This window comes from Diabrotica undecimpunctata, chromosome 6 (assembly GCF_040954645.1).
Source record: "Diabrotica undecimpunctata isolate CICGRU chromosome 6, icDiaUnde3, whole genome shotgun sequence".
In the NCBI taxonomy this organism is placed as follows: domain Eukaryota; kingdom Metazoa; phylum Arthropoda; class Insecta; order Coleoptera; family Chrysomelidae; genus Diabrotica; species Diabrotica undecimpunctata.
Genome location: NC_092808.1, coordinates 10,103,540 through 10,114,704, shown reverse-complemented (window position 1 = coordinate 10,114,704; position 11,165 = coordinate 10,103,540). Strand labels below are relative to the sequence as shown.

The window sequence follows — 11,165 nt, the reverse complement described above, 5'->3', positions numbered from 1 at the left end:
GTCTGATTAGTCTAATAAATTATTTTAATAATTTTTAAAAATGTCGCACAATAGTTTGTGTTTGTATTTTAATAAAAAATAAATAAATAAAGTTCATTTAAAGTTTTTTCATTAATAAAATTAAAATATTCTTTGAAAAGTATGAAAATGACTAGTGTAACAATTTGCCCCTGCCATGCAACAACTTACTCAATTGGGGGGTAATTTGATACAATTTGCAAAACTAAACAATTATATATTTTTTTCCTAAAAGTGGCATGTTACTTGTAAATCTAATATTTAAAATAATTATATCGAAGTGAGTATAAATAATCGAGTATAAAAATTGTAACAACTAACCCCGGTCTCCCCTATCGCACATAGTGTATGAAAAGAAAAATTGTAACAAGAGCAAACCCTTTAGAAACTTAACATATAAGAATGAGGGAATTACCATTGAAACTGCTGCCAATATTTATAAAATAATGGAATATGGTTCTACAAATTTCTATAATTGTAAAGATCCTGCTAAAAATAATCTAAAAGTGGGTGAAAAAGTCAGACTTCCACAAATTACTAGAACGGGGCATCCTGATAACCCAATTTACAATCCATCAAATAGAACACTATACAATAAAACTGGAATAGAATCTATGAGACTCTATAATTTGTTTAAATCTTTCTCTGCTAAGACATAAAAAAAACATGCAATTGAGTGAGCCTCACATTATGAAGATACCTGAAAATACTTACCCTAGATATCCAGGGAGAACTCCATTTGAATCAATTGTCTACATATCAAAACAATAAAAAATTTTCTTTTAGTCTTTTCTTTCATGGTTTTAATTTAATAGTCTGACAATATTATAATTACCACTATTTTTTTTTAACTATTGTATTATATTCAGTCTTAAAAAATAATTTAATGTATCCATACTAATTCTATAAAATGGCTAAAAGACTTCGATAGATGGCCTTTTGGCTACGCTACTTAGTACCAATTATGTATATTTCTCTATTCAAGATGCATGACAAAATAAAGTTTATCAGTCCTCTTTTTCTCAAGCTACTTCATTCTAAGAATCCTAGAACTACTTAGATCTTCATTAAACTTAAAAAAAGTTTTTTTTATGTTCTCAGCATGAAATTCAGCAACTTCCGACAATAATAGCTAAGGCTTTGCAATATTTGATGGGAAAACTAAATAAAGTAAACCATTTAGGTAGGTAAAAATAATTTTATTTACAATACAACTTTTAATATTATTCAATAATGGAATTAATTTTATCTTAAAAAAGATATCTTAATGTTTTAAAACAACTTTAAAGTTAAACTATATGAACAAAGGATGTTTATTAGTAATTTCTATGTAGTAGCAAAAAGATACAATAATGCTCTAACAAACTGGACAATTTCTGACCCTCCCAGCTTCGATTCCCCATAGACTCTATCAACGAAGGTAATTGGCACTTCACCCACACTGTAGTTCAACTCCCTGGCTCTAATTATCATTTCCATCTGAAAAACATAACCCTTAGACACACAGCTCTTGATAAGTTTTTCAAGAACATCTTTTTTGTAGAGACGAAATGATCCTGTTAGATCAGACGCGCCAGGTCTTAATAAAAGTTGGGTCAGGAAGTTTGCTCCTCGAGACACGAGTTTTCTTTTGAAGTCCCAACCTGATACTCCTCCATCTCCTAGGTAGCGAGTACCAGAAATTACATCATAATCTTGGGATTGTTGTTTTTCAATAAATTGGGATATAAATTTAGGCTGAAATTTAAAAAAAATATATATTATTATTACCTAATTGCAAATTATATCTATAAGAGGAAAATGTCATTTTTACCTAAACTATCATTTTAAGATTAGATGGTTAATTAGGCTTATGGTTAAGACAAAACCATAATCAAACTAAGATTGTGGTTCATTTATTACAACAACTTATAGGAATTTCTAATTATTAAGTCAACCTATCCTATAGAAGATGATCCTGGCGCATTTTAGTGAAGGTTTTCATGATTATTAATGACTTCCAACATTATGTTACCAATTTACATTTTAGTTTGGTTGACCCAGTGATATTTCAGAATTGCCATACTTACATGATGACTTAAGTCAGCATCCATTATGATGATAAAGTTGCCTGTAGCATGATTGATACCATGAATATATGCTGTTCCCAAACCTAGCTTCTTTTGTCTAGGTCTTAAAACGATTTTGTCCTCACCATATATTTTTTGGAGCCCCTTTGCTGCTTCAAGTGTGCCATCTGGACTTCCATCATCAATTACTATTATCTCATAATCACAGTTGCTAAAAATAAATATTTTATTATTTTATACAGTATTTCAATATTATTTATCACTGGAAAGTGGCAAAAAGCATAAGCTAAAAGATACTGTAACTGATCGGATATTTAAAAGATATTAAAACTAACATACAACGAAATTGACAAAGAAATTGCAACTAACCAGCACTTATTGCTACAATTAGAACAAAATACATATCCCCACAAATTACATTTAAACAAATAATGACAAATATATCATAGTATGGCTCAAAATAAAATATTTCAATCTAATAACTGTAAAAGAATACATACAAATAAACCACTTGCAAGTCTATAAAGTTATCTTAATTTATGAATGAACAGTTTTACACAAGAGAGAAACTGTTGGAGTGTATGCCTAGTTAGCAAACTAAGCTTAAAGGAAACTAAAACCTGTGCTTTAAGAGGAGAATAAATTTAAAATCTCCTTGTAGATTTCCATTACTAGATCTAATCCCAAATACAGCAATTGTGTATCAGATGGAGTCATAGCTATTATATATAATTAATTTTAATTGTTAATAGAAAACACATTAAAAATCTTTCTAATTTACCTCTTATTCATATATTTTACTATAAGATAAATGATAATTGGAAGATTTTCCACTTCATTGTATGTTGGTAAGAGTATTGAGTATTTGTTTTTGGAATTCTCTGCATGTTTTTCCTTAGACATATTGTATTGAGCAATGATTACTTTTACAATGCTTATATAAATTACAATCAAGATAACTGCTTTCAACTTCTTTACCATACGCAAATTTATTTATAAGCTTAGCTTAATACCATAATTGATAAATGTGTGATTCAACCTTATCAATATTTGCAAAGATTTCATTTGACATTTGATGTCGGTGTTGTGATGACGTTACGATGAAAATATTTACAAAATTCGCATAACCTTAAAAATATTCTTCTTCTTTGTCAATTGATATCTAAACCACTCTGAACTCTGCAACCCAAAATAAGAAAAAAAAAAAATTGAGACACTACACTATCACTACAAAAAAGTCAAATATGATCATGCAATAGTATTTCTAGTATATTTAACAATCATTTTATGTAAATTTGGTTCATTATATTGGAGTCATGAATTAATTTCTTTTAATGATACTTTTTGTAACGGGATTCCTCAGTAAGCAAGTTACACTATTCAATTTGGAAAACGAAGAGGAACGCGGGAATTGTTGAACAATCAGCAGGTTAATGTTTAAAAGAGGGAAGGCGGAAAGGGATTGTTTATTTCTTAAAATTTGTGGAGAATATTAGTAATTTATGGTGTCGTTTAAAGTATTTGAAATATTCAATTATGGAGGTTCTTTCTGATTCTCCAGATAACGAAAATATTAATATATCACAGAAAAAGGACCATGATTTTAAAAGTATTGATAATGAAGAAAGAGTAGAGAGTAACAATTTAGAAAATGTCACAAGTGCTTTTAATACTAGAGATTCACAAGAAATTACTAATACAGAACCTGTAAGTAATAAGGCTTTGGATACATCAACAAACTTTTCTGAACAACCACAAAACAATATATCCTTAGAAACTGAACTATCTAGTCAAATTGATGTAAATAAAAATAAACCTTTGCTAAATTCTGATAGCGAATCATCAGGTGCTGAAGATGATAATAATACAGGACTCAAAAAGAAACATAAACAATTATCTGACTCAGATTCTGAAGATGAAATAGGAGCTAAAAGTGAACCTAATAAACATCAAATTTCTGAGAATGAATCATCAGACGTTGAGGGCGGTATAATAAAAAGTAAATTGCACAAAAGGAAAGGGAAAAAAGAGTTATTTGACTCAGAAGAATCTGAAGATGATGCTGTGAATACTAAAATAATTAATAAATCTAACTCTAAGAAACACCTAACTGTTTCAGATAGTGAATCATCAAGTTCTGATTCTTCAGGTTCATTAAAAAAGAATGCAAAGGGAAAAACTAATTCCAAAGGTAAAGGGTTATTTTTTATGTGCTTTTATTTTTCCTAATGTGATTATGTCCCATTTTATTCCATTAGAGTTAAATGAACTTAACTGATTTTGCCTTATTGATAAATTATTATACTTAGTAAATTTCGACAATAGAAATACTTAATTTTTATCGTAAATTTCCATCTGCAATAACTGTCTAAAGGTTTGAAGCAAGTTTATGTGTTGATTCACATAGTAAACACTATGATCTTGTGTTTATCTTTTATTAATGGGGTTGATATTTGTTCAATAGTTACTCAATATTATTTATTAATATAATATCATAATTGTGTAATACATTGTCAAAACACTAATTTTTGTATTTTGTTCAAACAGTGGCAAAACAGAAAAATGCTAAATCTTCAGCAAACAAAACAAGAAAACGTATAACATTACTTGAAAGTGATTCTGAAAATGAATTGCCAACTCCCCAAGAATGTTTAATTGATGAATCTAGTAGCGATAAACAAATTATGAATAGAATTACTGATTCTGACGATGAAAATATATTAGAGGAAAATTCCAATCTTAAAAGTGCTAATACTAAGCACATATATAAGAATGCTGGTCTTGAAAGTAGTGATTCTGAGGTTGAACCAGTGACTCCTCATACTAAAAGCTTTTCTGATGCCCCTCTAGAGGAAACTCCTATCTATGCAGTGAATTCTAAAGGTGATTTGATTCCAGAGCAACCAGCTAAAAAGGTAAATGTATACAGTATTAAATAATTAATTTTAAATTAAGTGAAAATCAGTATATTTACTGATTGTTCAATATAATAGAAGCAAGACAATAACATTGTCTAGAGAGACTTTGGAAAAGTACTTAATAGTGCTGATGACTGCTAATGTTCAATAGCAAACAGCATGTTAAGAAATAACTTGTTTAGTCATTGTAATAAAACAGTTATCATTGAGTTGCTTGTTGTTAAATTTATATTTTGAAAAATATTTTGTAATTTTCAGCCTTCTAACAGTTTTTTTAAGCAAAGAAAGACTAGTAATATGGTAAAAGTATTTTAGTTGTTAAAATATATTTTTATGATGTATTCTAATTTAATTCAACTTTTTTTGAAGTCAAATAATTGGACAGCTCTCTGTGATTCTGAAAGTTCAGCAGATGAAGACAATAATGAAGATAAACCTAAAAGTGACTTGGATAATAGTATGTCAGATGAAGATGTTATCAAACCAGTCAAATACAAGAAAAAATCTAAGCCTAAAGAGGAAGGAGAAGCAAAAAAGGTAAGTGCCCAGACATCTTTTTGTATTATGGCTGCACAGTCTATGTCCTTTTGCTGTATTGTTAATTATTTTAGTTCAGATGTTTACTCAGTGAGATTCAAATCCAGGTATCCTTAATGCTAAGGAAGAATCTCACTGTTTAACAACCTAGGCTTGTCTAGATATGTTGTTGTTGGTTAAAGGCAGATGTAGATGGTTTGAAATTAATTTAGCCTTTAATAGGTGGTGCTACATGAGATTACTCTTAGAATTTGACCCCAAAAATTTTCTTCTATCAACATTACGTAGTTGACCAGAAAGTAGGTGTTGCATATGCCAAACTAGTTCAATGGTATATGCATTGATAACTCACCTACCTTATTTTGCAGTGAAAAATGAAGTTGTAGATTTTAAGATTATATTCTTTGATATACCAAAGCAGTTGTTCATTAATAACCTTTTCTAATCATTTACCAAGTACTTGGTAATGGCACCAAGGAAGAATGGTTTCTGAAATTGCATTCACACGACAACACAATGTAGAGTTTTGTTGAGTAATGAAGAAGTGTCCTTGTCAGGACATTGCCAATTATATAAATAATGATCACATAAGAAATAATGATGAATAAGGAGTTGCAACACTTGAATTCTAGTAAAACCAAATTGGAAAGTTAAATTTCTTAAAATATTAAGGAACTTCTTAGACCTCATAATTCAATTTTAGTCTAATTTAGTTAGGTGGGTATTTGAAAACAGTTTGCTACAAACAGTATTGTAGTGGTGTAGGTATATTACATTAAAATGGAAGAGAACAGAGGGTTGGATATAGAGTCAATGAAAAATAAAGATACCAAAGTATACAAAATTTTATTTTCTGTACTTCACATGTATTTTCAACTGTATTTTCACATGAAAATATATGCATATATTCCTCCTATATACATTCTATAGTTTATGGAAATGAAATAAGCTTCATATAGTTTATTTCAATCGATATACTTTTGTAAAAGGTTAATATTTTCCCTCCTTTTAGATCAGACTTAGTTTATACCATCCTATTAATTTTAAGTTACTTACATTTGCAAATAATTGATTATAATTTACATTTAGATGAGTGGCAAAGAAGCTGCAGAGTTGAGGAAAGAAATACAGTCCGAATCTCAAAGAATGAAAAGAGAATCAAGTATATCGTTGCCCTATCACAGGCCAAAGTCATTCACATTGAAGGAATTCTTATCAAGAAGACCCAAACTGGCTTCTGCTGTCCCTATTGCTGCTAAAACTCCACCATCTGTGGCTATTAAGATGTCCATTGAACAGTTGGAGGTTGTTTCGTAAGTTAATATTTTGTAATTTTCGTAATGTAATAAATTTTACATCTTGTTGAAGTTGCTTCTTCCAGTTTACAACTCGTAATGTTTTTTTAACTTTATTATTTCTATACTACAACCAATATTATAATTACTTCTTATATACATATGAAATATAAAGTAAAACTGATGTACAAGCCCCAAAGAATCACCTTTATATGTTTAACTGCCATCAGGCCCAAGACAACTAAAGTAAAAATAACTAATCTCAGCCCTTAATTTGACAAATTTATTTTAATTGAAGCTATTGTATATATGAAATATTTTGACTTAACGAAAAGAATATTTTTATATTAATTTATTTGTATATATTTTTTGGTAAAAAGCTCCAGAGTGAATTGTCTCTAATAGGACACATTTCTAAATACTGAAAAATATTAGGAAATTTTATTATATTGTATGTATAGTAGGAGATACATTTTAAAACACTTGCATAAGAAATATATAAAAATATCTATAGAAAACGATTCATTCCATAACATAGAGTCATAGAATCTAAAATTAAATAACACTAAAGTTTCATAATCTTTATTTACATAATAAACATAGTCTTACATATGAAAATATTTATCTTTATTTAGAGGTATATGCCTAAGCCCCATGGTTTCAAAAACATTTGGAATTTTGAATAGAGCAGGTCTTCCCAAACTTATTCGTACTGTGATGCTCAGAAAAGCCTGTTTCGCACAAGTACAAAGTCACAAAAGGTAATAAAACCTTTAATGTAGCAGTGCTGATGGCAATGATATTCATGAGAAAGTGAGCTCCAAAATTCAAACAGTTTGTCCTTGTCGTATTGAAGCTTTAGGCTGGAATAACAGGACAATACTGTCAGTTGTTCGGCTTCCTCTGTTGAAAGTGTCGATGGCGTGGATGACAGGCTTTCTGACCCAGTCACATTGCTCAATATCTTCGGGAAAATATTTCTCAAAATGTTCGTTCAATGATAACATGTGTTGTGTATCGATTTTTCTTGTAGAATACCTTGTAAAGCAGGAAAACAGTCAATTTTTTGATCTTCTATAAGAGCAACTTCTTCTGAAACCCACTAATTTTATCTGCCAATTACAAGATATGAGCATTGTTTCCCTGCAAAGACTTATTAAGATCATTTAATTTGTTAAATATTTCACATAGGTATGCTAATTTTATTATAAACTCTGAATTAATAAAGTTTTGCGCATCATTATGTGATTCTGTATGTAGTTACATGTAAAATTCATTTCTTAGTTCATATACATGTGCAAGTATGTTACCTTTGGACAGCCAACGAGAGGTGCAATGATAAATTAAAGAGGTGTGCTCGGTCTCCATTTCTTCACAAAGTTTATGGAAAAGTCTTGATTTCTCGGGTCGTGTTTTAATGTAGTTTACCACTTTAATAATGCTATCCATCACAACACTTAATTCAGGTGTAACGTTCTTTGCGGCTAAGGCCTCTCTCTATGTATGACACAATGTGTCCATTTTACACTTAAAGCCTTGGTTTTGATAAGATCTTGTAGTCCTCCATACTGTCCAGACATTGCTCAGGCACCATCCGTACACACGCCTACACAGTTATCCCAGTTAATATTATTTTCAGTCATATATGAGGTTAAAACCTCGAATAAATCAGTAGCTTTACAACGTTCACATATTTTTCTGCAAAATAAGAAATCCTCACATATATTTGTTTCTAGTATGTACCGTGCATAACATATCAATCGAGCATCATCATTACTATCAGTCGCCTCATCCAGTTGAATGACTAATAAACTAAAGTGAAAGTTTCCCAAATTTGCTCATTAATATCTTCTGCTATGTCGTGAATACAGCGACTAACTAAAATATATAGTTCTTAATGAAAAGATGTTTATTAATATTTACAAGTTTCCGTTAGTATATTTGATTAAACTATACGTACATAGATGGCAGTACTAGTACAGTTTTAAATAAAAAGGAATATGGACGAAATAAAACAAAGTAATCTCTAAAAAAATACAAAGTGAGGCTAAAATAAATATTGTTATACAATGTTTCTCATAAGATATAATACTTAAAGTTTAAGTAAATTATTATGGCCACAAACTGTAACAGTTTTTATTATTGTTTTTGTCTTTATAGTAAAAACCTGCAGAAGAGGCACAAAGAAGTCGAAGAGTTTTATAAATCAGATAGCGAAGAAGAGTCTGAGGATGACAAAGAAGATTCTGATTATGTCCCTCCACAGTCTGAACTGGATCAGGGGTCTTGCAGCAAAGAAGGCTCAGAAAAAGTAACTGACAAAGGCAGCCTAGGGTCTGAAGATCTTAAAAATAAAGTTGTTTCTGAAAATGGTGAAAATGTAGACACAATGGTTGATAAAGAAGTGATAACTCCTATGGAAGTTGATGATAGTGAGAATGGAAATAATGAAAATCTTATACAAACTAAAGAAACTGAGAATATTGTTAATGATACTAATGCCCAAAGTATCTTAACTGATGATGTTTTGGAACATGAAAAAGAAAATGAAAACTTGAATAGTTCTGACAAAGATACTGATAGAGAAAATAGTATATCTGATAAAACTCTTGAAGAAAATTGCGATAAGACTGATGACAAATTAGTTAAGAACGTGGAGACTTTAGATCATCAGGCTTCGATGGAGTATGAATTTAATCTAGATGATATGGAAGACAATACAGAAAATATTGTTAATAAAGGAGATAAAGAAGTGCAACCGCAAATAAGTGAAGCCCTAACCAATGAACAACATACTGAGTCTATGACTGAAGAGCAGCGAAAAGCATATTTTGCAGAGTTAGATAAAGAAATTGAAAATTTTGGCATGGAGACTTCTACAATGGAGCCAGAAAAACCCAAGTCGAAATTAGAACTGTTGAAAGAACGATTGGCTAACGTAAAGCCCCGTCTCAGTAACACGTCCAACAATGTTATTGATTTAGACACAGTTGCTAAACCCACTGAAGTTACAAAACTTATGGAAAGATTTGCTAAACACACTGCCAAGAAGCATATCCATAAAGACAAAGTTAAATTGAATGTGATTAGTGTGGAGAGCGGAGGTGAAATTCATAAAGAGACTGTAGCTATTCATATTGATGATGACGAGGATACAGCAATCGAAGAAAAACCAGGTAAATATTAATTTCACAATTTTTTACACTATTAGTGAAGCGGACGGTGGACGTTAATGCATTTTTTCTAGGTGTCAGACTGCAAAAGCTCAGAAACGAACTACAATCCCAAATAGCTCAGCAAAGGTACAAACATTGGCAAAATAAGAGCAGTAGAGAAGTCAAAAACGATACTGAGGATCCTTACAAAGATGAAAAATCTGAATGTGGAGCGGACGATGCTATACTCGACGATGACGAGGAAGAAGAAATGAGCGAGTCTAGTGAAGATGAAATCGGCGATGAAGATGACGAGATAGAAAATGAAGTTGAAACTCAACAGAAAAAGTCTGCATTTATTGACGATGAAGCAGATGAAAGTGACATTGAAGGTACTTTATAACAGATATTTCATCATTTATCAAGTCGTGAGCTGTAAAATGTTGTTTTTGTTAGTAACAACACAAGGCAATTTTTTAAAATTTTTATATATCATTTACATATAGGGCGGATCTGTTTTGAGGTGGATAAAAATGTTTTAACACATTAGATGGTTTATTTAACTATGTATTTATTTAAATAATGCATATTCGTAATGTTCGCAACAAGTACATACAAATTAAAAAACTTACTTACTTTCCGTGTCCGGAACACCAACAGCTTTAAATTTTGTATTTCCAATGGTTGGCCACATAGATGGCCCTGTCATTCGCTAAAAATAGGTCTTCTTCTGTGCAGGTCTCTCTCATCTCTGTGCATAATAGTAGATGGTGACTATTCTGAACCACGCCACAGTCGTAGGTATCGTCCTCCTGGTATCCTCATTTCTTGATTGGGTTCCTCAAAAACAAAGTCAGCATTTGGCGGTTTGTAGATAGACGTTACTGTACAAGACTTTAGTTCCACTGTGAGGATCTCGATGTGTTAAATATGTGAAAACTATGTTGGTATCTGGTCTGACGACGACTGCGATACCATACTGGTCGTGTCTCCAGTACAAGTCTCATACCTCGAATCCTTGGTCTACGGTTTACAGTACCTCGATGGATTTCTTGAACCAGTAGGTCATCGACACCGTGTTCTCTGCACATATTAGACAATAGATCTTCCTTATTTGCTGATAGTCCAACAAAATTAATTGATGTCATCAAAAAAAGCCTTGACAAAGACCGT

The 11,165-nt window shown here is 30.9% G+C and overlaps 2 protein-coding genes across 2 annotated transcripts in view; one reads left to right on the top strand and one right to left on the bottom strand.

The window, feature by feature from the left end:
• Nucleotides 1-1,196: 1,196 nt before the first annotated feature.
• Dpm1 (Dolichyl-phosphate mannosyltransferase subunit 1) lies at nucleotides 1,197-3,181 on the bottom strand. Its single transcript, XM_072536497.1, has 3 exons — nucleotides 2,869-3,181; nucleotides 2,088-2,298; nucleotides 1,197-1,755 (listed from the first exon to the last, which is right to left on the bottom strand). The coding sequence occupies exons 1-3, from the start codon at nucleotides 3,066-3,068 to the stop codon at nucleotides 1,345-1,347; spliced, it is 822 nt and encodes a 273-aa protein (XP_072392598.1). The 5' UTR covers nucleotides 3,069-3,181; the 3' UTR covers nucleotides 1,197-1,344.
• Nucleotides 3,182-3,488: 307 nt separating this feature from the next.
• Claspin (claspin) overlaps nucleotides 3,489-11,165 on the top strand; it is a 31,078-nt gene continuing 23,401 nt past the window's right edge. The window contains exons 1-6 of the mRNA XM_072534189.1: nucleotides 3,489-4,278; nucleotides 4,635-5,002; nucleotides 5,375-5,542; nucleotides 6,632-6,855; nucleotides 8,998-10,013; nucleotides 10,085-10,384. Coding sequence (XP_072390290.1) covers nucleotides 3,624-4,278; nucleotides 4,635-5,002; nucleotides 5,375-5,542; nucleotides 6,632-6,855; nucleotides 8,998-10,013; nucleotides 10,085-10,384 — 2,731 coding nt within the window. The 5' untranslated portion in view covers nucleotides 3,489-3,623. The remainder of the gene's footprint in view (nucleotides 4,279-4,634; nucleotides 5,003-5,374; nucleotides 5,543-6,631; nucleotides 6,856-8,997; nucleotides 10,014-10,084; nucleotides 10,385-11,165) is intronic.

Bases quoted from the DNA above. Each gene is read 5' to 3' on its own strand.
- Dpm1 (XM_072536497.1), bottom strand. From the start codon at position 3,068: ATGGTAAAGAAGTTGAAAGCAGTTATCTTGATTGTAATTTATATAAGC. The intron at 2,299-2,868 runs GTAAATTAGAAA...ATTTATTTTTAG, and splicing joins GTAAAATATATGAATAAGAG to CAACTGTGATTATGAGATAA. The intron at 1,756-2,087 runs GTAAGTATGGCA...TTTAAATTTCAG, and splicing joins ATGCTGACTTAAGTCATCAT to CCTAAATTTATATCCCAATT.